General features: G+C 47.5%; 1 protein-coding gene across 1 annotated transcript in view; it reads right to left on the bottom strand.

Annotated features, from left to right (window-relative positions):
• The window catches only part of LOC139230121 (neural proliferation differentiation and control protein 1-like), a 66,071-nt gene extending 41,805 nt beyond the window's left edge, over positions 1-24,266 (bottom strand). Inside the window, exons 1-4 of the mRNA XM_070861963.1 lie at positions 24,194-24,266; positions 17,993-18,160; positions 17,074-17,181; positions 1,370-1,513 (exon numbers count right to left, since the gene is read on the bottom strand). Of these exons, the coding sequence (XP_070718064.1) occupies positions 1,370-1,513; positions 17,074-17,181; positions 17,993-18,160; positions 24,194-24,266 (493 nt within the window). The remainder of the gene's footprint in view (positions 1-1,369; positions 1,514-17,073; positions 17,182-17,992; positions 18,161-24,193) is intronic.
• Positions 24,267-24,839: the final 573 nt, after the last annotated feature.

A 24,839-nucleotide genomic window follows, 5' to 3' on the forward strand; every position in this document is an offset into this window, starting at 1 on the left:
CACCAGCCACCACACGGGCTTGACAGAGCCAGGTCTTGGTCCAGAGGCAAGGATTGACCAAGACGACTGGAGACCAGCTCTGCTGCACGGACCTAATGCGCACACACACACACACATATCGCAGTGTGGGCTGGGCCCGTGCTGCTCCTGTGCCCTCGGCTCTTCTGGGCCCCGAACTCACACCTCTCCTGGGCCCCGGTCACCTCGCTCTACGATCACTCGCCGCTCCTGCGCCTCAACCTCGCCGCTCCTGCTGTACCTGCCCTCGCTCTAAACACTGACCTGGAGCTTGATGGCATCCAATCCAGTCGCCCTCTTCTCGACCGTCACCCTCCTGCACCAGCTCGTGCCGTACTTTGCACCGGTATGCTCCACTCTGCTCCCGAGGCCGTCGCTCGCCGCTCCTTTTATGGCCCCGACCTGCCGCTGATGGTCTTTTGTAGGTTGGTGCTGCCACGTAACGTAGGAAACGCGGCAGCAAGCTCCCACAAACAGCAATGTAACAATGACCAGATAATCTGTTTTTTTTGTTGCGTTGATTGAGGGATAAATATTGGCCCAGGACTCCGGGGATAACTCCCCCTGCTCTTCTTCGAAATAGTGCCATGGGATCTTTTACGTCCACCTGAGAGAGCAGACGGGGCCTCGGTTTAACGTCTCATCTGAATGACTGCATCTCCGTCACTGCAGCACTCCCTCAGCACTGCACTGGAAGCGTCAGCCTAGATTTTTGTGCTCAAATCCCTGGAGTGGGACATGAGCCCACAACCTTCTGATAGGGATGCATTAACGGGGAAGCCAGATAAGCACAAGAGGTAGAAAGGATATGCCGATAGGCTGAGATTAAGTATGGTTGGAGGAGGCTCGTGTGGAGCATAAACACCTGTTAAAGAAAGAAAGCAAAGAACATTGCATGACCTCTTTGCAGCCAATGAAGTATTTTTGGAGCGTAGTCACTCTTGTAATGTCGGAAACGTGCCAGTCACTGTGAGCACAGCAAGCTCCCACAAACAGCAATGTGATATTGATCAGATCATTTGTTTTTGTTGTGTTCATTGAGAGATAAATATTGGCCCAGGACAGCGGGGATAACTCCCCTGCCCTTCTTCGAAATAGTGCCATGGGATCTTTTGCACCCACCTGATAAAGCAGACGGGGCCTCGGTTTAATATCTGATCCGAAAGACGGCACCTCCGACAGTGCAGCGCTCCCTCCGCACTGCGCGGGGAGTGTCAGCCTAGATTTTTGCACCTTCTATATTCTCACCACTCTCTGGGTAATGAGGCTTCTCCTGAATTCTTTACTGGCCAAGCGGCCCGTTTCCGTGCTGTAAATACCAGGTAGTTCCAGTTAAATATTCTCCACTCACCGTGCCTCCGACGTCCTGCGCGCATGCACTTCCCCTCATCGTCCTCTTGGTAGTGGGGGAGGCAGGGACCACAGTCATGTGACCCTGACGGACAAGGGTTGCGACGGCGAAGAGCACAGTCGAGACGTCTGGGGCACTGGGAAGCTGTGGGCAAGACAGAAAGAAATAAGGAAAGGAGAATTCAAGAAGCGATCGATGTGTGGCGACAGAAGCAAGGCCAGGAACTGTGCTGCTCCCTGTCCCCAAACTGGAAGGAGAAAGAACTTGATGCTCACACTGTAATGTATTTGCTTCATGGGTTCTTTGCTTAAGAATTCATAGCAACACATTGCTATTAAGAACTAGTTGGTTTATTAGCAAGCGGTTTAACAATCACACTACACATTACCAGTTCATCCACCAGGCTCACAACCACCTGCCTCATCGTAGATCCCCTGAACCCAACTGGCCGGGGTTTTATTGAGTCTTATGAACATCATGTGACTGGCTAAGCCACTCACAACTCAACAGCTCTACAACTATTTTGCAGACACCAATAATCAAGTGCACCCTTATTAAAGGGGGGTGGGGGGGGCGTGGGCACACTCCAAAAACTTTTCAAGTGCCCTCTTTAAAAAAAAAAATGTTTTTTTGAGGGCACTAAAACACAAATTATACAAGTGCCCCCTGGCTAAAAGGTGGGGGTGTGAGGGGGTCACTAAAACCGGCACAATAAACAAATTAAACTTTAGACAAAACATCAAATTAAAATTTGTTTGCCGGGGGTGATGATGCACTCCAGTCCCTGTGGTGCCCACCTCTCGCGGAAGGCCGCGAGCGTACCGGTGGACACTGCGTGCTCCATCTCCAGCTCTACAAACCTGTGAGCAAGCAGGTGCACACATTACACTCGCCCACAATGTAACCAGTCTGGTGCTGGGAGAGAGCACTCGGGCAGGCAATTGGCCACTGGCGGACAGGACTGTTGAGTCAACTTGCGGTCTGTCAGCAAACCCAACTGTATTGTGAGTCTTACAAGCCACAACACACCAGTCAGGTGTAGCCAGTTCAAAGACTCTGAGGGGTTGGTTGTCACAGGCTGACAGTCTGGATCCCTAAGAATGCCTAAGATTTGTAGGCAACCAAGATTCTTCGGATTCTGTCAGAACACAAAGCCAACATCATTTCGTTGGATGCTTTTTTTAGGTGATAATGGCAGCAGGGTGGTTAATTTTCCACCAGGAAACAGTTTGCGTCTGCAGCCACAAAATTCAGCGGCTGGGGCCTGAGTGTGAGGCGTTCTACACCTCTCTTAGGGCGCTCGGCCGGCTGAGCAACTGAAAATCCCCAGCTAAAGAGGCGGCTTTGGTGCAGCCTAAGAGCGGCCTCCCTGGAAGAAAAGAAATCGCCACCAAAATCATTTTCAATGCCTTGCTCACCCCACATAAAGATAAATCGCAAAAAATTTTAAAAAAAGAACAATCGCACTTACCTCATGTCGGCATGCCTTTCCTCACTGCCGCTGGAACAGTTCTGACCGCCTGGTTTTTCAGGCGGTTTGGCTACGGGGCGCTAATGGGTCAGCGTGAAACAGATTTCGAGATCGGGACGATAACGGGGACGTTGCATACTGACGCGATGCTCCCGAGTGGTACTACTTAGCACCCCCGCAATACCAGAAACAAATTTCCCTGGCGAGGCATGGGAAGTTGGCTACCCGGGCGGAAATCATTTGCTGACCCAATAACACCACTCCGGGACGCTAATAAAGGCACAAGCCCAACGAAAATCCAGCACCTAGTGTTTAGACATTCATCCTTTTGGGGAGTTTGTGGCCTCTGCTTTTATGGACACCAATGTAAAGTAGTGGGGCAGCCGAAGGAAAGGTTGTGTTCTGACGTACGAGGGGTCACTCAGATACTGTGTGGTGATTGATTAATGCCTTTCACATCCTCAGGTCATCCCAAAGGGCTGCACAGCCAACGAATGACCCTTCACGTGTAGTCACTGTTGTCTTGTGGGCAAGCGCAGCAGCCAATTCACGCACGGTAAGCTCCCGCAAACAGCAAATGACCAGATAACCCGCTTTTGGTGGTTCTGATGGAGGGGTGAACACTAACCAGAACACCAGGCAAACTTCCTTCTCATTGTATCTTTTATATTCCCCCGAGCAGGCTTGATATCTCATCCGAACAGACGGCACCTCCACAATGCGGTGCTCCCTCGGTATCGCGCTTAAGCCCTGAGGTGGGGCTTGAACTGAGAAACTTCTGATTCGGAGGCACGAGTGATACTGCTGAGGAGAGCTGAGAGGTCCGAATGCAGATTCCTAGTCGGAATTCCTACACTGTTCCTGACTACTGTTCACGATAACCCTGCATTTTTTGTTTGGAAATGGGGAGAGATGAGTGAGCGAGTTTGCTGGGTTGAGAATGTACTAAATTGGAAGAGGATGGTTAAATCCTTTGGGGAAGGAAACCTGCCGTCATTACCCGGTCTGGCCTATATGTGACTCCAGTCCTTGCGCCAAGCATGCGATTGAGTGTGGCCAGAGTTTTTTGAGGCCCTGTGCCTTTGGTGGGGTAACAGAGAATAACCATGTTCACGATTTTTTGTCCGGTAACTTGTGGCTAAGGGTATGTGCGATTTTCCAAAGAGCCCATATTTTGTGCATGGCCCTGCTAGTCTTGGAAAATTCCACTTACCAAGCATCGGCAGCCGACAGCCCAGTGGTAAAGGCCTTGGAGAGGGTACCGAGGAGACTTGCATTTATATAGCGCCTTTCACGACCACCGAACGTCTCAAAGCGCTTTACAGCCAATGAAGTACTTATTTGAAGTGCAGTCTCTGTTGTAATGTGGGAAACACGGCAGTCAATTTGCGCACAGCAAGCTCCCACAAACAGCAATGTGATAATGACCAGATATTCTGTTTTTTTGTTATATTGATTGAGGGATAAATATTGGCCCAGGACTCCGGGAATAACTCCCCTGCTCTTCTTCGAAATAGTGCCATGGGATCTTTTACAAGCACCTGAGAGAGCAGACGGGGCCTCGGTTTAACGTCTCATCTGAAAGACGACACCTCCGACAGTGCAGCACTCCCTCAGCATTGCACTGGGAGTGTCAGCCTAGATTTATGTGCTCAAGTCCCTGGAGTGGGACTTGAACCCACAACCTTCTGACTCAGAGGTGAGGGTGTTATCCATTGAGCCACAGCTGACCAGAATGGTACCAGGGCTGAGGGACTTCAGTTATATGCAGAGGCTGGAGAAGCTGGGGTTGTTCTCCAGGGGAGAGGCACTAATTGGAATGCTCTTCAAAGAGTTGGTACAGATACGATGGACTGAATGGCTTCCTTCTGTGGTGTATCATTCTATGATTCTGTTCTATGATCCATAGAAACTATTTCTATTACCTGGCTGAGCTTTGCTTCTTCCAACACCTATTAGGCAATACCAATAGCTCGATCCTAAGTGGACATCATCAATTTATGTGACCATTATCACATTGCTGTTTGTGGGAGCTTGCTGTGCGCAATTTGGCTGCCGCGTTCCCTACATTACAGCAGTGACTACACTTTAAAGGTACTTCATTGGCTGCAAAGCGCTTTGAGACGTCCTGTGGTCATGAAAGGCGCTATATAAATGCAAGTCTTTCTTTTTTTATAGGACAAACAAATGATTCCAAATACAGATAATCTATAATTTTGATTCTAGTTTCAATGGGCTGCTGGAACAATCCAAAGTCTTCACAGCTTCATAAATTCCAGAGAAGCTTGAACGTTTTAAAAATAAGATTGTTCTCAGGAGGTGGGAGTCACTGACAAGTCGGGAACGGCAGTGTAGTGGTTATGTTACTGGCCTAGTAATCCAGAGGCCTGGCCTAATGATTTGGGGACATGGGTTCACAATCCCATCACGGCAGCTGGGGCATTTAAATTCAGTTAATTAAATAAATGTGGGATGAAAAGCTAGGGTCAGTAATAAGAATATAAGAAATAGGAGCAGGAGTAGGCCACTTGACCCCTCAAGCCTGCTCTGCCATTCAATAAGGTCATGGCTGATCTGATCATGGACGCAGCTCCACTTCCCCGCCCGCTACCCATAACCCTTTACTCCCTTATCGCTCAAAAATCTGTCTATCTCCGCCTTAAATCAATTCAATGACCCAGCCTCCACAGCTCTCTGGGGCAGAGAATTCCAAGGATGCATGGCCTTCAGAGAGAAGAAATTCCTCCTCATCTCATGAGGTGACCATGAAACTATTGGATAGTCATAAAAACCCATCTGATTCACAAATGTCCCTTTAAGGAAGGAAATCTGCTGCCATTACCTGGTCTGGCCTATATGTGACTCCAGACCCACAGCAACGTGGTTGATACTTAACTGCCCTCTGAAATGGCCTAGAGCAAGCCATTCAGTTGTTTGAGGGTAACAAGTGCCGGCCTTGTCGGTGACGCCCGTCAACGAATTTTTAAAAAGGGCCGCATTTATTACCCGTCTCAAGTCTCCCTGAGGATGTAGTTGAAATTCCTGCTTCAAACTAATTATTTTTACAGTTGATTGGCTTACTAGGTCGCTTCACAGGACACTGGTGTAGCACAGTCTCGGGCAGCACTGGCAGTTTCTCTTCCCTGAAGGACATCAAAAGAAAGAAAGACTTGGATTTATATTTCGCTTTTCACGTCTCAAATGCGCTTCGCAGCCAATGAAGTATTCGGACAGCTACCCATTGAGACATAGCATCAGTTGAACTTCTACAGGGTTCACTGTTACGTTTTTTTCAAAACATTACCAAATTTATTGAATTCAATTTGACAACTTGACACAGTAGGGTTTACACCTGACACTCTTTTGGTTACTAGTTGAGTGCCAGACATCATCATAGCCGGTCCCTCGAACGAGGATGACTTGCTTCCACGAGTTCACAGATGTTTCAATGAAGGACCCGATGTTCCAGTCTGGAACTCCACTTGAAGGGTGGAGATGCCTGTGTGTGGATTGTTTTAACGTGTGGTGACCATTGCACACCAGCCACCACATGGGCTTGACAGAGCTCAGCCTTTATCCAGTGGCAAGCATTAACCAGGACGACTGGAGACCTGCTCTGCTGCACGGACCCAGTGCACACACATATAGCAGTGTGGGCTGGTTCCCTATCTCCCATTTACTGCTCCTCCCCTATCCCCCATTTACAGGTGTCCCTCCCCAAGCCCCCATTTACTGGTGCCCCTCCCCTATCCCCCATTTACTGGTGCCCTTCCCCTATCCCCCCATTTACTGGTGCCCCTCCCCTACCCCCCCATTTACTGGTGCCCTTCCCCTATCCCCCATTTACTGGTGCCCCTCCCCTAGCCCCCATTTACTGGTGCCCTTCCCCTATCCCCCATTTACTGCTCCTCCCCTATCCCCCATTTACTGGTGCCCCTTCCCTATCCCCCATTTACTGGTGCCCTTCCCCTATCCCCCATTTACTGGTGCCCCTCCCCTATCCCCCATTTACTGGTGCCCTTCTCCTATCCCCCATTTACCGGAACCGTTGTGCTAAAGGAAGAAAGGCTTGGATTAACATGAAGACCTCAAAACATCCCAAAGCACTTTACAGCCAATGAAGTACTTTTTGAAAAGTAGTCACTGCTGTAATGTAGGAAACACGGCAGCCAATTTGCGCACAGCAAGCTCCCACAAACAGCAATAAGATAATCTGTTTTAGTGAAATTGGATGATGGATATATAACAACAACAACAACTTATATTTATATAGCACCTCTAACGTAGTAAAGCGTCCCAAGGCATCAATTTTACACCGAGCCACATAAGAAGACATTAGGGAAGATGACCAGAAGTTTGGTCAGAGGTTGGTTTTAAGGAGCATTTTAAGGAGGAAGGAGAGGTAGATAGACAGAGAGGTTTAGGCAGGGAGTTCCAGAGCTTAGAGCCCAGGCAGCTGAAGGCACGGCCATTGATGGTGGAGTGATTATAATCAGGGACGCTCACGAGGACAGAATTTGAGGAGCGCAGACATTGCGTTTGTGAGGCTGAAGGAGATTACAGAGATAGGGAGGGGGTGAGGCCATGGAGGGATTTGTAAACTGGGATGTGAATACCAGCCAGGACATATGGGAGAGCTCCACTGCTTTTCTTTGAGATAGTGGCTATGGGAATATTTACCTCCACCCGAGAGGGCAGACGGGTTTAACATCTTATCCGAAAGACAACACCTCCGACAGTGCAGCTCCTCCTCAGTACTGCCAGTTTAGATTACATGCTCAATTCTCTGGAGTGGGGACTTGGGGACCCACGACCTTCTGACTCAGAGGTGAGAGAGTGCTACCCACTGAGCCACAGTTGACGCGGTGACTGCGATGGCAGTAGACGGAGCCTTGCGCATTCACACACATACAGAAAGGCAGAAGCAAGCCCCTTTCAGCTAACGGTTTTTGCACAACCCCATTTACATCTGCCCTTTTTGACCTTACTCGGATTTCATAGCGAACAGAGAGAGTGTAGAATTTCTCATGAATTGAAATCTGGATGGCTCCTGAGTCCTTCACGGTAACCATGGATACTGAATGACAGGTGCAGCATGGGAAGGATGATGTCTGCACATGCTGGACCTAACCAGTATTTTCGGTGTGTAAATATTTGGATTGCTGCTTGAATGTGGGAGGCAGCTCAGATCAGTTTACCAGGAGCAGCTGAATTTCTCTACCCGTCGAAAGCAAAATGCAGCACTTTCCCCGAGATTAGATTTTGGTGGGAATGGTAGATTGTTGTCCAAACCTTGTACAACACTTGTTTTGTTTTCAGGGGAGTGTGGGGGGATGTGGAGTGGGAAGTTAATGCACCAAGCGAAAATGCGTTTCCCCCTCAATTCTCTTTCCTCTCCCCCTCCTGGGGGCACTGACTCTTGCTGAGGGGTTTACAGTTCCATGGTTTCCGCAACCTTGCCCATGTGAGCCTTGATATTTGGCTCTCGGTCAAGGAGGACACAGCCTAGCCTGACCTCCCCCCCCTCCCCCCACCCCCACCATCGTCGTCCACACATTAACTTTCCGGTGGGGAATCACTCTGTAGTGATCAGGAGCGGGAACCTGCTCCGATGTTGGCAATAGACATAGTCAACGCCAATGTGCATTTATATACTGTAACCCCTCAGGTTGTGGGTTCAAGTCCCACTCCAGAGTCTTGAGCACATTCCGTGTAGTGCTGAGGGAGTGCTGCTCTGTCGGAGGTGCCGTCTTTCGGAAGAGACGTTAAACCGAGGTCCCGTCTGCTCGCTCAGTTGGATGTAAAACACCCCAGGGCACTATTTCGAAGAAGAGCAGGGGAGTTCTCCCCGGTCTTCTGGCCAATCAACATCACTGAAAGCAGATTATCCGGTCATTATCACATTGCTGTTTGTGGGAGCTTGCTGTGTGCAAATTGACTGCTGCGTTTCTCACATTACAACAGTGACGACACTTCAAAAGTACTTCATTGGTTGAAAGGTGCTTTGAGATGTCCTGTGTTATTGAAAGGCGCTATATAAATGCAAGTCTTTCTTTTATATAGCACCTTTAGATTAGTAAAATGTCTCAAGGCACGATTTGACACTGAGCCACATAAGGAGATATTAGGACAAGTGACATAGGTTTCAAGAAGCATCTTAAAGGAGGAAAGAGAGGGAAAGAGGCGGAAAGGTTTAGGGAGGGAATTACGGAGCATAGGGCCCAGGCAACAGAAGGCACGGCCACCAGTGGTGGAGCGATTAAAATCAGGGATCCACAAGAGGTCAGAATTAGAGGAGTGCAGATATCCCGGGTGGGGGGGAGGGGGGGCGTTGTTCGGCTAGACAAGATTACGAAGGGGGCGAGGCCATGGAGGGATTTGAAAACAAAGGTGGCAATTTTAAAATTGAAGCGTTGCTTAACCAGGCGCCAACGTAGGTCAGTGAGCACAGGGGCAATGGGTGAATGGGATTTGGTGCGAGTTAGGACACGGGCAGCTGAGTTTTGGATCACCTCAAGTTTACGAAGGTTAGAACGTCAGAGGTCAGCCAGGAGTGCGTTGGAATAGTCCAGTCTAGAGGTAAGAAAGGCATGGATGAGGGCTTCAGCAGGAACGCGGAACATAGAAACAGGAGGAGGCCATTCAGCCCCTCTGGCCTGTTCCGCAATTTAATAAGAACATGGCTGATCTATATATTAATTCCACCTACCTGTCCTTGGCCCATAAACACACACACAGTCTCACACATACTTATGAGGGAGGGCGCATTTCCAGGTCACACACTTGCTCAGACACTCATAGAGGTATATTATTTATTTCTTGTCAGTATCCTTTTGCCAACCCCTGCTCCCCCAGTCCCACTCAACTTCTTCAGCAAAGTCTGCCTTTGGTTTGAAATGCATTATCAACCTTTCTAAAGGCTACAAAAGAAATGTCAGCTCCCCGCCCATGCTACTTACTTTTAGGTAGCTACATCCCGTTAAATTCCACCTACCCCATGTTGTTCCAGGTCCCCCCATGAGACCAGCTCCCCGCACTGGCCAAAGAAGCACTGAGGGGCTGTGAATAATGATAGAACTGAGGTGACCCAGTAACATTGGGGCTGAAATTCAGTCATGATCTCATAGAACAGGCTCAAGCGGCTGAATAGTCACTCACCTCCTATTCTTCATGTTTCCGGTGAAATTAGTCTTTGATGGTAGTGTGTAATGAGGAATGGCGAATCGACAGCCGATTTTACACCGGGCTTGCCGATTACCGTTTTGCATTTTCTCAAAAACCAATCCCCCTTCCCCTCCTCATTATGAGGAGTCACTTTTGTATGGATTTACATCAGAACTGCTGGCAGAATGCAAACATCTACCTCAACAACAACTTGCATTTATATAGCGCCGGTGTAAAATCAGCTGTTGATTCGCCATTCCTCATTACACACTACCGTCAAAGACTAATTTCACCGGAAACATGAAGAATAGGAGGTGACTATTCAGCCGCTTGAGCCTGTTCTATGAGATCATGACTGAATATAGCGCCTTTAATGCAGTAAAAGGTCCCCATCATCATCATAGGCGGTCCCTCGAAACGAGGATGACTTGCTTCCATGCCAAAAAAGGATGAGTTCACAGGTGTTTCAATGAAGGACCTGAACTACATCCTCAAAAGTGGAAGATGCCTGTGCATGGATTTTTTTTAAATTTGGGGTGGCCGTTGCACACCAGCCACCACACGGGCTTCTCAGAGCTAGGTCTTGGTCCAGCGGCACGGGATTACCCAAGACAACTGGAGACCAGCTCTGCTGCACGGACCTAGTGCTCACACATATCGCAGTGTGGGCTGACCCGTGCTGCCCCTGAGCCCCTGGCCATGAACTCACGCCTCTCCTGGGCCCCGATCACATCCCTCCACAGTCTCTCGCCGCTCCTGCTGTACCTGCACACGCTCCAATCACCGACCTGGACCTTGATGACATCACTGCTCCCTGGAGTAGTACGCCTCCATGCTGCTCCCCAAGGCCTCTATGCCGCTCCTTTTATGGCCCCGACCTGCCGCTGGTGTTCTCACGCAGGCCTAAAAAGGCCCAAGGAGTGACCATCGGACAAAATTTTGACACTGAGCCACTGGAGGAGATATTAGGGCAGTTGGCCCAAAAGATTGGTCAAAGAGGCAGGTTTTAAGGAGTGACTTAAAGAAGGAAAGGGAGGAGGAGAAAATTGTGTTGGAAATTCCAGAGTTTAGAACCCAGGCAGCTGAAGGCACGGCCGCCAATGGTGGAGTGATTAAAATCAGGGGATGTGCAAGAGGCTAGAATTGGAGGAGCGCAGAGATCTCGGAAGGCTGTAAGGCCAAAGGAGGTTACAGAGTCATACGAGTCAAACTGTTGCGGGGGGGGGGGGGTGCCGGTTATGAAAACAACACCCACTGCAAAAAATAACCGATGCAAGAAGAGAAAAAAAAACAGAGCTGGAAATTAATAGCAGCCCTTTGTAAACCTTGTTCAAACAGGCTGTCAGTTGCTGCAGTCAACTATCATAGCGCTAATGAGATCATAAGGTGTCAAGCTTCGCATCGCCTGGCAACTGGTTATCAATGAATGCTCGAGTACATTGACACTGACACAAGCTTCCACTCTTTGGAGCTGGTGAGAAGGCTCAGCCCAAAAGGTCACTGATTGGATAGCTTTCGAGTGAAAATTAGTCTAATTATCCGCAGCATGAATGACACAGGGCTGGAAAAATAGCATGTAAAAATGATCATCAGTATGTTGACCAGACCACAATTAACATACTGGCATCAACATTCAACGGATGAGATAGCCAAACAGCTCAGAGGGGAATTCAATTAATTAATGTGTAGCACCACCATTGACATAATGTGTGCTATCGCTCTCATTGCAACGCTAGATGGGGTGCAATGGGCTTGTCGACATACTAATAATCATTTTTACGTAAAACTAGCGCTCTACTCAGAACTCCTACATGGCAAGCGAGCCCCAGGTGGGCAGAGGAAACGTTTCAAGGACACCCTCAAAGCCTCCTTGATAAAATGCAACATCCCCAACGATATCTGGGAGTTCTTGGCCCAAGACCACCCTAAGTGGAGGAAGAGCATCAGGGAGGGCACTGAGCACCTCGAGTCTCGTCGCCGAGAGCATGCAGAAACCAAACGCAGACTTCGGAAGGAGCGTGCGGAAAATCAGACTCCCCCACCCACCCTTTCCTTCAACCACTGTCTGCTCCATCTGAGACAGAAACTGTAATTCCCGTATTGGACTGTTCAGTCACCTAAGAACTCATGTTTAGAGTGGAAGCAAGTCTGCCTCGATTTCGAGGGGCTGTCTATGATGATGATGATGATGATGAGATGTGGTGGGGAGGAAATCACAGCTGAGACGCTGTAATGTATTTGCTTCATGGGTTCTTTGCTTAAGAATTCATAGCAACACATTGCTATTAAGAACTAGTTGGTTTATTAACAAAGGTTTAACAATCACACTACACATTACCAGGCTCACAACCGCATATCTCATTGTGGATCCCCTAAGCCCAACTGACTGGGGTTTTATTGAGCCTTGTGAACATCATGTGACTGGCTAAGCCACTCACAATTCAACGGCTTGACAAACTTGTAAGCATACTCACAGGTGCATACATTGCAGACGGATTCTGTCTTTTTCCAACAACAACAACAACCTGTATTTATATAGCACCTTCAATGCAGTAAAACATCCCAAGGCATTTCACAGGAGTGATGATCAAACATAATGTGGCACAAGGAGATATTAGGACAGCTGACCAAAACCTCATTGAAAGAGGTGGGTTTTTAGGAGTGTCTTATAGGAGGAGAGAGAGGTTGGGGGATCAGGGAGGGAATTCTCAAAAATGGGGCAAGGAAATAGATAGTTGAGCTTTAACAGTAGTGAGATTGCATACCCTTCAGTGCAGCTCCCAAAGGAGCTGGACTGAGGACCTAATCTCAAACTCTACGCTCACCAATAAAAGACTTGCATTTATATAGCGTCTTTCACAACCTCAAGACTTCCCAAAGCGCTTTACAACCAAGTAAGGACATTCAAAATGTAGTCATTGTTATATTGTAGGGGACATGGCAAGCCAATTTGTGCACAGAAAGCTCCCACAAACAGCAACGTGTTAATGACTGAATCATCTGTTTTTTTAGTGATGTTGATTGAGGGATAAATATTTAGAGAACTCCCCTGCTCTTCTTCCAAATAGTGCCATGGGATCTTTTACGTTCACCCCAGCAGGCAGATGGGGCCTCGGTTTAACGTCCCAGCTTAACGACGGCACCTCTGACAGTGCAGCACTCCCTCAGCACTGGAGTATCAGCCTGAAGAAGGCCCAAGTTTTTGAATTTGGCATTGGCAAGAATTGCGGCCTTGACAAGAATTGCGGCCTTGACGGCATTGCCCACATCCAGTGGATAAGAACATGGTCAATACTGCTCCAGCCCCCTGCTAGAGAGGGCCCCCTGGCAGACTGGTTCCCAGGAAAGGACGGAATTCTCACGGGAAAGAGGGGCACTGATAATATAGCACTGGGGAGACACTCCTGGGAGGGCACTCTGGAAATCTCCCAATTTCCCATAGGGCCAGTCCACCATCACTTGGCACCCCTGAGCTCATACTGCAGCATGCGTCAGCACCTATAGGTGGGGGTGGGGAGTGGTGCGGGTTGGGGGGGTGGGGAGACAGCAGTGGATAGAAAAATAGTTACTTAGATCTGTTGAGCGAAAATAACAGTTTATGTTTACAATGAGTCATCAAATCATGGAATCTAAATACTGAAGTCAGTTTGTTTAAAATAAATTCACCTCCTCTTCTGAAGGCGTGTGTCATGATGGGTTACAGATCCAAGGCTGTCATTCCAAATTTTTATTTCGTCAAATGGTCCTTTTTCTGTGTGTGAGTGTAGATTGTGAAAGGCGGCAGCTTATTCGTCACAGATCCCACGGCGCTATTCCGAAGGAGAGCAGAGGAAGCTCTCCCCAGTGTGCTGGCAAACATTTATCCCTCAACCAACACCACCAAAAATGAAATAATATGCTAGTTAGCTCGTTGGCATTTGTGGGACCTTGCTGTGAGCAAATTGGCTGCTGTGTACCAACTCTGGCCTCTTGTGTATCCACCACTTCCTTCGCTCCATCATTGGTGGCCATGCCTTTAGCCGTCTAGTCTCTGAGTTCTGGAGCTCCCTCCCAAACCTCTTCACCGCTCTCTCTCCTCCTTTAAGGCATTGCTTATAACCTACCTCTTTGACCAAGCTTTTGGTCAGCTGACATAATGGCTCCTTCTTTGGCTCAGTGTCAAGTTTTTGTCTGGTAACTCTCCTGTGAGGCACCATGGGACATTTTACTGTGTTAAAGGCACTATATAAATGCAAGTTATTGTTATTGTGTTCTCCTACACTGCAACAGTGAAAACATACTTCAAAAGTATCTTATTGGCTGTAAAGCACTTTGGGACGTCCTGAGGTCATGAAAGGCGCTATATAAATGCAAGTTCGTTCTGTCGGTGAACTAGTTGGGTTTTTCATTTCTCCTAGCACCAGGCCAGAATTTAGCAGATTTAATTTCTCAACTCACTATGGCAGGATTTGAACTCTCAACCTTCTGGGTTATTTATTTCAGTACCATAACCATTATACATCACTGAATTGAAGGGAGGGGAAAAAACACAGTAAAATTACCAAGTCCATGTAAAGATCACCATTGGGTGGAGAATTCATGACTGAATTAAAGAAAGACTTGAATTTATACATGTCATTGCATGACCTCAGGATGTCCAAAAGTGCTCTACAGCCAAGGAAGTACTTTTTGGAGTGTAGTCACTGTTGTAATGTAATAAAAACAAGGCAGTCAATTTGCACACAGCAAGCTCCCACAACCAGCAATGTGATAATGATCAGACAATCTGTTTTAATGTTGCTGGTGGAGGGATAAATATTGGCCCAGGACACTGGAGATAACTCCCCTGCTCTTCTTCAAAATAGTGCTGTGGGATCTTTTATAACCACCTGAGAGGGCAGACGGAGCCTCGCTTTAACATCTTATTTGACAGTGTAGTGCTCTCTCAGTCCCGCAGGGAGAGAGTCAGCTCTAGATTATGTGCTCAGGTCTCTGGACTTGTTCTTAGACCGAAGTATACATCTGTGAATCCGTTCACTCAAATCAGAATATTCCTGGATCAGAGCTGTTGCCAGTGTCCTATCCCATCATTCCCCATTTTGCGCAACCAGCGTCCAAAACACGATCGCTAATTCCCTCCCCTCGCCCCAGTGTGACATTCCTGTTGATAGACTCCCAGTGTAACACGCAACAAACCCACAGACAACGTTTCCTAGCATAGGAACATAGAAACAGGAAGAGGCCATTCAGCCCCTTGAGTCTGTTCTGCCATTGGATTAAATCATGGCTGATCTGTATCCTAACTCCATTCACACCCCCCCCCTCCTCCCTCAACCACCCACCCCTCCGACTTGGCCCTATAACCCTTAATAGCCTTGGTTAGCAAAAGTCTAGTAATCTCTGGTTTAAAATTATTAATTGAACTAGCATGAAAAACACCAAAGGTTAGAATGCAGATGCAGCAAGTGATCAGGAAGGCCAATGGAATCTTGGCCTTTATTGCATAGGGGATGGAGTATAAAAGCAGGGAAGTCTTGCTATTGGGTATTGGTGAGGCCACACCTGGAATACTGCGTACAGTTTTGGTTTCCATATTTACGAAAGGATATACTTGCTTTGGAGGCAGCTCAGAGAAGGTTCACTAGGTTGATTCCGGAGATGAGGGGGTTAACTTATAAGGAAAGGTTGAGTAGGTTGGGCCTCTACTCATTGCAATTCAGAAGAATAAGAGGTGATCTTATCGAAACGTATAAGATTATGAGGGGGCTTGACAAGGTGGCTGCAGAGAGGATATTTCCACTGATGGGGGAGACTAGAACTAGAGGGCATAATCTTAGAATATAAAAAGGTCCGCCCATTTAAAACTGAGATGAGGAGGAATTTCTTCTCTCAGAGGGTTGCGAATCTGTGGAATTCACTGCCTCAGAGAGCTGTGGAAGCTGGGACATTGAATAAATTTAAGAGAGAAATAGACAATTTCTTCACCAATAAGGGAACAAGGGGTTATGTGGAGCGGGGCAGGGAAGTGGACCTGAGTCCATGATCGGTTCAGCCATTAAATGGCGGAGCAAGCTCGAGGGGCCATCTGGCTTACTCCTGCTCCTATTTCTTATGTTATCTACTGCTTATTGTGGGAGAACATTCCACACTTTTACCACCATTTGTGTGGAAAAAGTGCTTCCTAACTTCTCTCAGAATGGCCTGGTTCTGAATTGAAGGTCATGTCCCCTTGTCCTTGACTCTCCGCACCTCGCCACAACCCACCAGCGGAAAAAGTTTCCCTCCATCTACTCTGTCAATTCCTTTCAAAATCCTAAAAGTCTCGATCAAATCAGTTCTTTGACCTTCTATATGCCAGGGAACACAAGACTAATTTGTGTGATCGCTCCTCGTAATTTAACCCTTGCAGCCCTGGTCACCCTGACAGAAGCTCTTACAGCAAGTGGGCAAGTGGTGTGCCAGGGCAGAGGTCCTAGCTGCCACAGACAGACGTCAGTCAAGGCAAGCCCACACCCCGGACCTTCTCATGCGTGAACCTCCGGGAAGATTGATTGATTATTTGTGACCTCTTCCCTCACACACACGGCCCCCCTCCCATTCCCATTTCATGCACTGATCTACAGGTAGAGCGGGGAGCGCTCCCACCGCATTCCTCCAAACAGTTTAGGTTGGGATGCTTTTAATATTTACAAACCTGACAAACTAAAATAAGGATTTTTCTTTTCCAAATTCGAATCCGTTCGCATCGCCTGAAATGTAGATCTTACTTGCGGACCAAGATAATCCATTCTGCAGGTTCCTTAAAACTGTGAATTCCTTTGATAAACTAAATATTATTCACTTGGCCGGTGACTGCAAAACACATTTCTATTTGCAACAAGTCATCCGACGAAACGACAGCCTCATTCCTCCTGTTTATTATATACCTTGCAGTTTTCAAAAATATTTTGCATCAATGTTTAAACAAGTGTATCGATCTCAGCTAACCCGACGGCGTTTTTTTGTTGCAGTTATTTCAGTATTGTTTCTGGTTACATGTGATTGCAGGCAGCTAAATAACTACAATGTCCTTTTGCTGTTGTTGCCTTACCTGAATCTGAAAGCCCCGAGAATATAAACAAGAGGCAAACACAGAGGCTGCATGAGGAGAGATTGTGTCTCACAGAATCCATGGTCAGTTTGAAGTGAACGAGGCAGACTGCGACAAGGGGAGTGAGAGTGGGGGAGGAGAGACGATTCCATTCATGATGTTGTTGTCAGGCATAAATACGTACACTGTGGAGCTGTGAATGACACACCTGGAGCTGCAGACTTTTGGCAGGGTCAATGAGCAACATAAGAACATCAGAAATAGGAGCAGGAGTAGGCCATTTGGCCCCTCGAGCCTGCTCCGCCATTCAATAAGATCATGGCTGATCTGGTCTTGGCCTCAACTCCACTTCCCTGCCCGCACCCCATAACCCTTGACTCCCCTGTCGTTTAACAATCTGTCTATCCACCTTAAATATATTCAATGACCCAGCCTCCACAGCTCTCTGGGGCAGAGAATTCCAAAGATTCACGACTCTCTGAGAGAAGAAATTCCTCCTCATCTCCGTTTTAAATGGGCGGCCCCTTATTCTGAAACTGTGCCCCCTAGTTCTAGATTCCCCCACGAGGGGAAACATTCTCTCTGCATCTAATCTGTCAAGCCCCCTCAGAATCTTATATGTTTCAATAAGATCACTTCTTATTCTTCTGAACTCCAATGAGCATAGGCCCAACCTGCACAACCTTTCTTCATAAGACACCCGCTTTATCTCAGGAATCAATTTTGTGAACCGTCTCTGAATTGCCTCCAATGCAAGTATATCCCCCCTTAAATACGGAGACCAAGACTGTACGCAGTATTCCAGGTGTGGTCTCACCAATGCCCTGTACAGTTGTAGCAGGACTTCCCTGCTTTTATACTCCATCCCCCTTGCAATAAAGGCCAAGATTCCACTTGCCTTCCTGATTACTTGCTGTACCTGCATACTCCATCTCCCAGTAGGGCTGGAATTCACCATGCATTTTGATCTGCACCTTCTCAACTGAGAAATGAGGGTTGCCAACACCTCCAGGATTGGCCTGGAGTCTCCAGCAATTGAAGATTAATCTCCTGGGCACATAGCTGGGAGCAACAGGGTGCACCTGATCTGTGGAGGTGGAAAATGAAGGACAGAAAGAAGTTGCGTTTATATAGCGCCTTTCACAACCTCAGGACGTCCCAGAGAGCTTTACAGGCAATCGAGTACATTTTGAAGTGTAGGCACTGCTGTAATGTAGGAAAACACAGCAGCCAATTTGCGCACAGTAGGGTCCCACAAGCAGCTATGCGATCATTATCAGATATTCTGATTGTTTTTAATGATCAAGGATAAATATTGGTGTCGTCTTTCGGCTGTGACATTAAACCAAGGTCCTGTCTTCCCTCTCAGGTGGATGTAAAAGATCTCATGGCACTATTTCGAAGAAGAGCAGAGGAGTTATACCCGATGTCTTGGGCCAATATTTATCCCTCAACCCAACATCACCAAAACTGAATTATCTGGTCATGATCACATTGCTGTTTGTGGGATCTTGCTGTGCACAAATTGGCAGCAGCGTTTCCGACATTACATCGATGACTGCAGTCCAAAAGCACTTCTTTGGCTGTAAAGCGCTTTGGGGACATCCTGAGGTCATGAAAGGCACCGTACAAAATGCAAGTTCTTCCTGTTTATTCTTGAGCCACTCGGCCATCGGGGGTCTATACTGAACTGGCCAGACCCCTTTGTGTCTCCACTAAACATTGACAATAGGCTTTGGTTGGAGCTGAGCGCAGCAACAACTGTCTCTGAGTGCAACAGTTTTGAAATTCGGCATTAAGTCCCGCCCAAAGTAAACTGGAGTGGATGGATCCACTCGTGGGTACACAGCTGGAGGGCGGTGGAGCCAAATGCTGTTCGTCGCAGCCAATCCGCTGCTTGGCTTTGAGATAGGCAGCACCACAAACATGCAATTGACTATTACCTCCTTGGCCGTGCTATTGCTAAGCAACAGAGTTTCCCAGCAGTCACTAGGGTGAGGTAAGTGCTGTTTATTAATAGCATTCTCCCACACATAACCCTTTAAATGCCAGACTACCAGTCAGTCCTGCATTGGGTGGGGGGTCTGGGATCTCACACACTGCCGAACACCTTGCACGGAGAGATGGGGGAAGGAGAGGGGGGGGGCTAGTGGGGTCTCCTGACTCACCTGTAATTCACGTTGGAATCTCACGCCCCTCCCTCAGCCACCATTGTCAGGATTTCAAACCCACCAATCATCCAGATTAAAGTGTCTTGTACCCCAGGCAACTATAGGTTGTGCTAGGGCCCCAGCATAAGCAGATGGATCGGTTGGGAGGAGATGGGAGAGGTGATCCAAAATTAGGCTGCCCGTATCCTAACTTGCACCAAGTCCCGCTCACCCATCATCCCCTGTGCTCCCTGACCTAAATTGGCTCCCGGTTAAGCAACGCCTAGATTTAAAAATTCTCATCCTTGTTTACAATCCCTCCATAGCCTCGCCCCTCCGTATCTCTGTAATCTACTCCTGCCCCACAACTCCCCCCCTCCCCGTGATGTCTGCGCTCATCTAATTCTGACCTCTTGAGCATCCCTGATTATAATCACTCAATCATCGGTGGCCATGCCTTCAGCTGCCTGGGCCCCAAGCTCTGGAACTCCCTCCCTAAACCTCTCCGCCTCGCTACCTCTCTTTCCTCCTTCAAGACGCTCCTTAAAACATACCTCTTTGACCAAGCTTTTGGTCACCCGTGCCAATTTCTACTTATCTGGCTAGGTGACAAATTTTTAATCTCATAATACTCCTGTGAAGCGCCTCGGGACGTTTCACTACGTTAAAGGCGCTATATAAATACAAGTTGTTGTTGTCATAGTTTCTTGGTGAAGTTGTTTACCTCACTTAGCCACCACCAAATGGTCAAAGCTAAGGTTTAATTATAACCTCCGTTTTGCCCGCCCATGAAGCAGGTTCTGTTTATAACATGAGTCGTTTGTGTTTTTCCCCAGTTTGCTCGCCTCCTCTAAAAAAGAAAGACCTTTCATTTATACGGCATTGTTCACTATCCCAGGGTGTCCCAAAGCGCTTTGAAGCCAATGAAATACCTTTGAAGTGTCGTCACTGCTGTAATGTAAGGAACACAGCAACAATTTGCGCATAGCAAGATCCCACAAACACCAATGCGATAATAACCAGATAATGTGTTTTTTTTAGCGGCATTGACTGAGGGAAATATAATGACCAGGGTACCATGGAGAAAGCACTTTGGGACATTCTAAGTTCATGAAAGGCATTATATTAATGCAAGTTCTTTCATTCTTCTTCAACGCGTAGTTACTGTAATAAAGTATGGAAATAAAGCAGCCAATTTGCACACAGCAAGATCCCACTAACTGCAATGAGTAGGTAATTTGTTTTTGTAGTGATGTTTTTTGAGGGATAAATGTTGCGCAGGACATGACGGTGAACTCCTCTGTCCTCCTTCGAATAGTGAGTGCCATGGGATCTTTTACATCCAGCTGAGTGCATAGCCAGGGCCCTGATTTAAAGTCTTATCCAAAAGACGGCACCTCCAACAGTGCAGCACTCCCTCAGTACTGCACACACAACTTCTGTCCTGGCACCCATGTTATTCAACGTTTACACCAGTGATCGGTCTGAAACAGAGTCCTGCAAGTTTGTATACACTGATGACATTGCCTCGGCCACACAAAACACGAATCTGTCCGTCATCGAAGAGACCCTGACCATTGATTTACAGAGGATGGAGGCCTACTTCCACCGATGACTTTCCTCATCTAAATTTATCGGCATAGCCCTCTATTCCCTTCTCCCTCATGTGCTTGTCCAGCCTCCCCTTAAATGCATCTATATTATTTGCTACAACCGCTCCCTGTGGTAGCGAGTTCCACATTCTCACCACTCTTTGAGTAAAGAAGTTTCTTCAGAATTGGATTTCTTGGTGACTATGTTATATTAATGGCCCCTAGTTATTCTCTTCCCCACAGTGGAAACATTCACAGAAACATAGAAACATAGAAAATAGGTGCTGGAGTAGGCCATTCGGCCCTTCTAGCCTGCACCACCATTCAATAAGATCATGGCTGATCATTCACCTCAGTACCCCTTTCCTGCTTTCTCTCCATACCCCTTGATCCCTTTAGCCGTAAGGGCCATATCTAACTCCCTCTTGAATATATCCAATGAACTGGCATCAACAACTCTCTGCGGCAGGGAATTCCACAGGTTAACAACTCTCTGAGTGAAGAAGTTTCTCCTCATCTCAGTCCTAAATATCCTACCCCTTATCCTAAGACTGTGTCCCCTGGTTCTGGACTTCCCCAACATCGGGAACATTCTTCCCGCATCTAAGATTGCATTCTTCTCTCTGTATCCACTCTTCAAAATCTTTCAGAACTTTAAAGACCTCTATTAGGTCACCCCTCAGCCTTATTTTTTCAAGAGAAAAGAGACCTTGCCTGTTCCTGATAGGTATACCCTCGCATTTCTGGTATCACCCTTGTAAATCTTCTCTGCACCCTCTCCAGTGCCTCTATATCCTTTTTATAATATAGTGACCAGAACATAAGAAGATAAGAATTAGGAGCAGGAGTAGGTCATTTGGCCCCTCGAGCCTGCTCCGCCATTCAATAAGATGATGGCTGATCTTCGACCTCAACTCCATTTTCCGGCACAATCCCCATATCCCTTGATTCCATTAATATCCAAAAATCTATCGATCTTAGTCTTGATTATAGGCCACAGAGTGGGGCTCAGTGAATAGCTCTTTCAAAGAGCCGGCACTGGCCGATGGACCAAATGGCCTCCTGTGCTGTACAATTCTGTAATTCTAACACACACGAACATTAGAAACAGGAGGAGGAGTAGGCCATTCGTCCCGCGACCTCAACTCCACTTTCCTGCACTATCCCCATATCCCTGGATTTCCTTAATATTCAAAAATCTATCGATCTCCATCTTGAATATACTCAATGACTGAGCATCCATAGCCCTGGAGTAGAGAATTCCAAATATTTGCCACTATCCGAGTGAGGACATTTCTCCTCATCTCAGTCCTAAATGGCCGACCCCTTATTCTGAGACTGTGACCCCTGGTTAGAAACATAGAAACATAGAAAATAGGTGCAGGCGTAGGCCATTCGGCCCTTCGAGCCTGCACCGCCAGTCAATAAGTTCATGGCTGATCATTCCTTCAGTATCCCTTTCCTGCTTTCTCTCCATACCCCTTGATCCCCTTAACTGTAAGGGCCATATCTAACTCCCTCTTGAATATATCCAATGAACTGGCATCAACAACTCTCTGTGGCAGGGAATTCCACGGGTTAACAACTCTCTGGGTGAAGAAGTTTCTCCTCAGCTCAGTCCTAAATGGCCTACCCCTTATCCTAAGACTATGTCCCCTGGTTCTGGACTTCCCCAACATCGGGAACATTCTTCCCGCATCTAACCTGTCCAGTCCCGTCAGAATCTTATATGTTTCTATGAGATCCCCTCTCCAGTGAATAAAGGCTCAGTTGATCCAGCCCCTCCTCATATGACAGTCTAGCCATCTCTGGAATCAGTCTGGTGAACCTTCGCTGCACTCCCTCAATAGCAAGAACGTCCTTCCTCAGACTAGGAGACCAAAACTGAACACAATATTCCAGGTGAGGCCTCACTAAGGCCCTGTACAACTGCATTAAGACCTCCCTGCTTCTATATTCAAATCCCCTAACTATGAAGGCCAACATACCATTTGCCTTCTTTACCGCCTGCTGTACCAGCGTGTCATGGTTCATCAGTGTCTGATGAACCATGACACCCAGGTCTCGTTGCACCTCCCCTTTTCCTAATCTGCCGCCATTCAGATAATATTCTGCCTTTGTGTTTTTGCCCCCAAAGTGGATAACCTCACATTTATCCACATTATACTTCATCTGCCAAGCATTTGCCCACTCACCTATCCTGTCCAAGTCACCCTGCAGTCTTTTAGCGTCCTCCTCACAGCTCACACCGCCACCCAGTTTAGTGTCATCTGCAAACTTGGAGATATTACACTCAATTCCTTCATCTAAATCATTAATGTATATTGTAAAGAGCTGGGGTCACAGCACTGAGCCCTGCGGCACTCCACTAGTCACTGCCTGCCATTCTGAAAAGGACCCTTTTATCCCGACTCTCTGCCTCCTGTCTGCCAACCAGTTCTCTATCCACGTCAGTATATTACCCCCAATACCATGTGCTTTGATTTTGCACAACAATCTGTTGTGCGGGACCTTGTCAAAAGCCTTTTGAAAGTCCAAGTACACCACATCCACTGGTTCTCCCTTGTCCACTCTGCTAGTTACATCCTCAAAAAATTCCAGAAGATTCGTCAAGATTCTAGACTCCCCAGCCCAGGGGACACATCCTCCCTGCATCTACCCTGTCAAGCCCTGTAAGAATTTTGTATGTTTTAATGAGATCTCATTCTTCTAAACTCGAGAGAATATCGGCCTAGTCTACTCGATTTCACTTCATAGGACAATCCTACCATCCCAGGAATCAGTCTGGTGAACCTTCATTGCACTTGCTCCATTGGAAGTATATCCTTCCTTAGGTAAGGAGACCAAAATACTCTAGGTATGGTCTCAGTAGGGCCCTATATAATTGCAGTAAGACATCTTTACGTTTACTTTACTCAGAACTGTACGCAGTACTCCAAATGTGGTCTAACTAAGGTTCGATACAGGTTTAGCATAACTTCCCTACTTTTCAATTCAATACCTCTAGAAATAACCGAGTGCTTGGTTTGGTTTTTGCTGCCTTGCTAACCTTGCTCAACTTTTAGTGACTTGTGTATTTGTATCCAAGATCCCTTTATTGCTCTTCCACACCTAGACTTGCATCCTCTAATAATAAGTGACTGAGAGGTGGGGAGGTATAGGGAGGGAATTCCATGGCTAAGTTCCGAGAGTCTGACTTCAGAAGTCTTTCGGAATCTTGAAGCAGCAGGACCTATTGAGTTGTGTAATTGGCTTATTGCCTGCTGACATTGAGGGCATTTGTTGGTGAACATTTGCAGAGTGAAACATCGCCACCTGCTGTCGGAGCAGGGAACTTGCTGGACTGCGTGGTGTCTTGAGAGTGGCCGTTCAGCCTACCTTTAGCAGAAACAGCTCCAGGGAGCAGCGCAAGCTGGTGCAGGGGGGCGACGGCAGCGAAGAATGACGTCATCAAGGTCGAGGTCGGTGATTGGAGCGTGGACAGGTACAGCAGGAGCGCTGAAGTCGTGGCGAAGGAGCGGCGACAGACTCGAGAGGAACATGATCTGGGCCCAGGAGAGGCGTGAGTTCGGGGCCCAGGGGCACAGAGGCAGCACGGGCCAGCCCACACTGCGATATATGTGCGCACTAGGTCCGTGCAGCAGAGCAGGTCTCCAGTCGTCTTGGGTGATCCTTGCCACTGGACTAAGACCTAGCTCTGTCAAGCCCGTGTGGTGGCTGCTGTGCAACGGCCACCACACGTTAAAAAAGTCCACGCACAGGCATCTTCCATCCTCGAGGATGTAGTTCGGGTCCTTCATTGAAACACCTGTGAACTCATCCTTTTTTGGCATGGAAGCAAGTCATCCTTGTTTCGAAGGACCGCCTATGATGATGATGATGATGAGCAGAAACAGAGCAGAGGCTGTTTTAATAGGAGACAGAGAAGGCTCACAAGACACACTATGCTTCTGAGTCAGAAACGGCAATGTACCTAGAGATTGTAGAGCTCAAATAAATTGGATAAATATTTTCCATCTGATAA

Source organism: Pristiophorus japonicus, chromosome 19, assembly GCF_044704955.1.
Source record: "Pristiophorus japonicus isolate sPriJap1 chromosome 19, sPriJap1.hap1, whole genome shotgun sequence".
NCBI lineage: Eukaryota > Metazoa > Chordata > Chondrichthyes > Pristiophoridae > Pristiophorus > Pristiophorus japonicus.